The sequence below is a fragment of the Limulus polyphemus genome, unplaced genomic scaffold (assembly GCF_000517525.1).
Source record: "Limulus polyphemus unplaced genomic scaffold, Limulus_polyphemus-2.1.2 Scaffold909, whole genome shotgun sequence".
NCBI lineage: Eukaryota > Metazoa > Arthropoda > Merostomata > Xiphosura > Limulidae > Limulus > Limulus polyphemus.
This window is the reverse complement of record NW_013666519.1, coordinates 388279-393911: the sequence shown is the minus strand read 5'-3', so window position 1 is coordinate 393911 and position 5633 is coordinate 388279. Positions and strand designations below refer to the sequence as shown.

At 34.4% G+C, this 5633-nt stretch overlaps 1 protein-coding gene across 1 annotated transcript in view; it reads right to left on the bottom strand.

Moving 5' to 3' along the window:
• LOC106461180 overlaps window positions 1–5633 on the bottom strand; it is a gene marked incomplete at its 3' end in the record, with an annotated part of 37157 nt that overhangs the window by 12058 nt on the left and 19466 nt on the right. Inside the window, exons 6-7 of the mRNA XM_022388037.1 lie at window positions 3716–3819; window positions 364–448 (exon numbers count right to left, since the gene is read on the bottom strand). Coding sequence (XP_022243745.1) covers window positions 364–448; window positions 3716–3819 — 189 coding nt within the window. The remainder of the gene's footprint in view (window positions 1–363; window positions 449–3715; window positions 3820–5633) is intronic.

The following is a 5633-nucleotide window of genomic DNA, read 5'->3' as shown; positions in this document are numbered from 1 at the left end:
AGGCTCATAGAGATCCTGATGAGTAATCAAATCGAATCAGGTATACGCACGCCCCACTCTTGGTATTGCTGGCGTACATAAATATAGCTAATAAAAATGAAAAAAGGTCTCATAGATTAATTGACTCTAATCCTTCCTAAAAGAATTTCAAGTTCCGCAGCTATTTAGGATTACCTCTTGTTTACATATAAAACCCAAATTACAACAGGCTTTATTAAAAGGGATAATAATAATAAATTGTTTTTGAATTTCCTTAATCGTCTTTGTGTAAAAGAAATATTGCTCATTCATCAATAGAGGCTGCATGTAAGCAGTTAGTTCAACATATAAACTATTGAACAAAACAATCTTTAAACACCTAACCTTTTCTATAAAATTCCGAAGTTCCTGAAAGGCTGGTAACAATTCTTTTTCTATAACATCCTTAGCTTCTGACTTCAGATTTTTTCTGCAATTCGTGGAATATAAAATTTCAATATCTTCAAAGTGCTATGTTATTAATTAATATTTTTTGTTTACATCAATGAGATATACCAAGTGTCCTGTTGTTTAATGTATCTAATTATGAGACTAAACAATACAAAGAAGAATTAGAATTGCAGAAATTCGACATAATCCAAGATGACAAGGTTTTATTTATTTTGAAAGCATTTATAGTGTAAAATTCTACTTTTGTATATTTCATTAATGACTCTTTTTAGCGATGACACGTGTAATATTAATTTTTGTTGTTGACATTTCCAGTTAAACTTTTGCACAAAAAATGTATGAAATTTGAAAAACATCATGATAGAAAATATAAAATTAAATTAAAGTTTACGGTGGTTGTGGGCATATTAGGGTTAACTGGTACTCTAGAATCACAGTTTTAGATGCACCCATAACTTTTCGAATGACCCGCCAAGAAAATTTTCCACCAACAAAAAAACTCCAATAAATTAAAATACAATGAAATGGGTGGAATTTTTTTTTTATTAATTGTTTATTTTTATCCCTAAGATTGCATCTCTCAAACGTTTGCGCTCTAGGCCCAAACCTTAAACCTACTGGATAATTTGTCCCTGATTGTGGGATGATAATAAACTATTATATAATTATATTGTTCAGTGGACTGAAAACATTCTTGGTATAAACCTCCTGTTGGGATGAGGACGATGTTTTAACTACTAGTTGTCTTAATCAAGTCAACCATTTTTTCGTTTTTTTATGTTTTTTTTGTGAAAGTTTAGGAAAGAGCTCAAGTAGTCAGAGATTGAAAATCACTCAACCCCTACTCTTATTAAGCAAGATATGATGGTAGAATTTCAACGAATATATAGAGGTGTAATTAACTGTTAATTAAATGTTATGGAGGGCGATATTTTTGCCAGGACGAAGTAGTTGCTGAAGAACTTGGTTGAAAAAGAGTTTCGGTTGATAGTTTAATATATTATTTAGCTGTTGGAATGCCACATGAGTTATCATAATAGTTTAGAAGGAGTGCATATAGGATGACAGAAAGAATTCTAACGCCTCGATTTTGTGGAATCTGGAGATACTGAAAAAGAAAGCCGGACGTGGTACATATTTAATACAGGAGTATTCTAATGAAAACTTTAGAGATTAATAAGAGTTACAACCGTGAACACGATCCCAGTTTTACGGATGTAGCTAATTCTTTTTCTGGTGTTAGTGAAAATGCAAGTAAAATGCTTGTTCCAAGTTAATTCATTATTAGAAATGATGCCTGTAAATACTATAGTGTTACAATAAAAAAAGGCTGTTGATGTATTATAGAAGTTATTTGGTTGTATTTTTGTTGAGACTTTATAAAAGATAATAACTTGAGTTTTCTGAGAATTAAGCACAATACATCAAAGCTTTCACCAATTAGTGATATGATCAAGAAGTATTTGAACTCTGGCTACAGCCACGAGAGAATCACGGGAAGTTTTCCAGGTAGTTATATCATCTGTAGATTTCATTAATTAGTGGTGCGATGTTTAAATTCTGGTTATAGCCACGAGAGAATCACGGGAAGTGTTCCAGGTAGTTATATCATCCGTAGAGTTCATTAATTAGTGGTGCGATGTTTAAATTCTAGTTATAGCCACGAGAGAATCACAGGAAGTGTTCCAGGTAGTTATATCATCCGTAGAGTTCATCAATTAGTGGTGCGATGTTTACATTCTGGTTATAGCCACGAGAGAATCACAGGAAGTGTTCCAGGTAGTTATATCATCCGTAGATTTCATCAATTAGTGGTGCGATGTTTACATTCTGGTTATAGCCAAGAGAGAGTCAATGGAAGTGTTCCAGGTAGTTATATCATCCGTGGATTTCATCAATTAGTGGTGCGATGTTTACATTCTGGTTATAGCCAAGAGAGAGTCAAGAGGAAGTGTTCCAGGTAGTTATATCATCCGTAGATTTCATCAATTAGTGGTGCGATGTTTACATTCTGGTTATAGCCACGAGAGAATCACGGGAAGTGTTCCGGGTAGTTATATCATCTGTAGAGTTCATTAATTAGTGGTGCGATGTTTAAATTCTAGTTAAAGCCACGAGAGAATCACAGGAAGTGTTCCGGGTAGTTATATCATCCGTAGAGTTCATTAATTAGTGGTGCGATGTTTAAATTCTGGTTATAGTCACGAGAGAAGTGACGGGATTGACCGTCAGGTTATAACGCCCACACGGCTGAAAGAGTAAGTATGTTTGGTGGGACGAAGAGTCGAACCCGCGACCCTCTGATTGCGAGTCAAGCGCCTCAGTAAGGAGAATGACGATACAAGTGTTTTGATGAAGACCTGTGTTAGGAGATGCAGTCCATGAAAGTTTTCAATCCAGAGCAGTCTCCTCTGTACAATATACTGATAACTGATTTATTTTTTTAAATAGTATTACGTAGAATTACATATCTGTTTCAAATGTTAATAATTAACGAGAAATATGTAGAAAAATACAGAAAATCCAACGCAAAGGAAACCTTTTTAATACATTGACTGATATTCATGTGTTTTAATTCATGACCAGTTCTCTTTTTTAACACGATAATCATTTTATTGTTAGTTTGGATGGTAACTTACCCCTACGTTTCTCACGAAAGCCTTGTCAATCATATCCTGTTCGTGTCAGTTATACACAAAGAAAATAACGAAAAGTAAACATTAAAATTAAAGCTTGTCAATAAAAAAGCAACCTTTAATCAATTTTTAATAATTGATGCATATTTACCTTATGCAGGAGTGTTTTTGGTGATGAACACAATTTAAAAGTATGGTGGTTACTAGACTCTTTCAATCCGAAGACATACAAGGATAACACTAGTAATAAAGAAAACTCAAACGGACATATACGTGTCGAAGATCACATATATACAGTGTCCTGGCAAACTAAAATACGCAGTTTTGCCTTAGAGTTGACATTAATGATATCAATATGCAATACAATACAAGCATAAAACTAAGCAGAAACAGACCCATCAGTACTCCGCAGCTTCCCCTTTTCCTTGATCTTTAGGGTTCATGCTCAGTAGAGCTATGTAGAAGTACTGTGGGTATTTCGGATAAAACAAATGGTTTTGGGTGTGCTCATATTCATATGCTATGGTTCTGTATATTCTATATAAACTTACATATGTAAACATACCTATATATCTAATGTATTCTGATGTACTGAATAGTGTTACGAAATCTGAAGTACACTGATAAACTAAAAAAAAACATAGTCATACCGTTCTACGGGCATCACAGTTGCCGGAATAGACAAAAATGGTTTGAAGAAAGGTGAAATTTCTGCAGGTTTCTGAAGAAGATCAAATTGTTCCAAAACATGTTTCTACAAGTAAAAAAAACACATAAATCATTATTTATTTACTTAGTTTAACTCCAATGCCATCTGTAGATTTCATACATCAATATCAACAAATATCATGTCAATCAAACAACAGCCTTTCGAAATTGTTTAGGCTTTGGGTTTGTTGTTTGTTTATTTGTTTTTAGCAAACCCACATTGAGCAATCTGCTGTGTCCACCGCGGGGGAATTCGAACCCTGGATCTTAGCATTCTAAGCCCGTAAACTCACCGCTGTCCCAACGGGGGAGTTAGGTTTTACGAGTCTTGGCCCAGTGTCTTAAAGAGAGTTCTACCTTTTGACGAATTTTGTAATTCTTTACTGAATGTAGGCTAAACCCAGTTTCGACATTGTTCCTGTTCAATAGGTGAGAGTAACTTAGCAAACAAAACCTGAGAGTTGCTCCTTTTTGACACTGAGTATTAACTACATATATACTTGCAGTATTATTAATCAGTGATCTGTGATCCAAAGAGCGTATCCACTGTTCACAAATGTTTTAACCCCTAGATGGTGTATGTAATATCTTGTAATTAGTCTAGCAGACAAGACAATTAACTATCTCTAAAGATGAATTTGAATGCATCCTCATGTAGATATTGTCACCATACTTCGTTTGATGGTTATTTCATGTGGGCTTATAACGCTCAAATCTGATTTAAATATCCACGGTGGGCAGAGTATATACAACCCTTTGTGCTTAAAAACAAACAATTTGTCTGATCTCTTTCTTCTGGTGACATATATACTGTAGGATCTCAAGACAACCATAAAATAGGGAGAGACGTTTTGGAGTAACATAGTATTACTAACGGAAAAAATATGTGTTTTTATATTACATTGTTTAATGATTTTAAGTCATATTTACAAAATAACAGGACATCCAAATTTCAGCAACATTTTGCCTTATTTTAACCCATCAAAGATAAGTTGCCTTGACTGTAAAAGCATCATTCCTGTTAGGTGGCAGCTTTCATCTGCATCATTTAGTACACATTGCTGGGCGGACAGAAAAATAGGTATTAAAATAATAAATTTCCTATTTGACTGTTTGTCTACATGTAGTGCCTGTCATATAAAGTTGTTTGTCTACATGTAGTGCCTGTATATAAAGTTGTTTGTCTACATGTAGTGCCTGCTATATAAAGTTGTTTGTCTACATGTAGTGCCTGCTATATAAAGTTGTTTGTCTACATGTAGTGCCTGCTATATAAAGTTATTTATCTACATGTAGTGCCTGCTATATAAAGTTGTTTGTCTACATGTAGTGCCTGCTATATAAAGTTGTTTGTCTACATGTAGTGCCTGCTATATAAAGTTGTTTGTCTACATGTAGTGCCTGCTATATAAAGTTGTTTGTCTACATGTAGTGCCTGCTATATAAAGTTATTGTTTTCTTGATTTTCACACAAAGCTAATTAAGTGGTAATCTGCGCTAGCTGTCTAATTTTGAAATGGCAGACTATAGGAATGGCAGCTAGTCAACATCGCCAACTCTTGGGTTACTCTAATTGAATAGTGTCGTTTGGCTGTCACTCTTATAATGCGCCCACAGCCCCAAAGTGCGGAGTGCAATTTATTTGGGAGCGGTAACTATAGAAAACAGTATATTAAAAGACACATGATATACCAAAGAAGACGACATACCAGTAAAATGCGTCAACTATTTGCCGTAAGACACAATATATCCAATAAAACGTGCCGAGAGTGTGAAACACATGATATACCAAAGAAGATGACATACCAGTCAAATGCGTCAACTTTTTGCCGTAATACGCAATATATGCAATAAAATGTG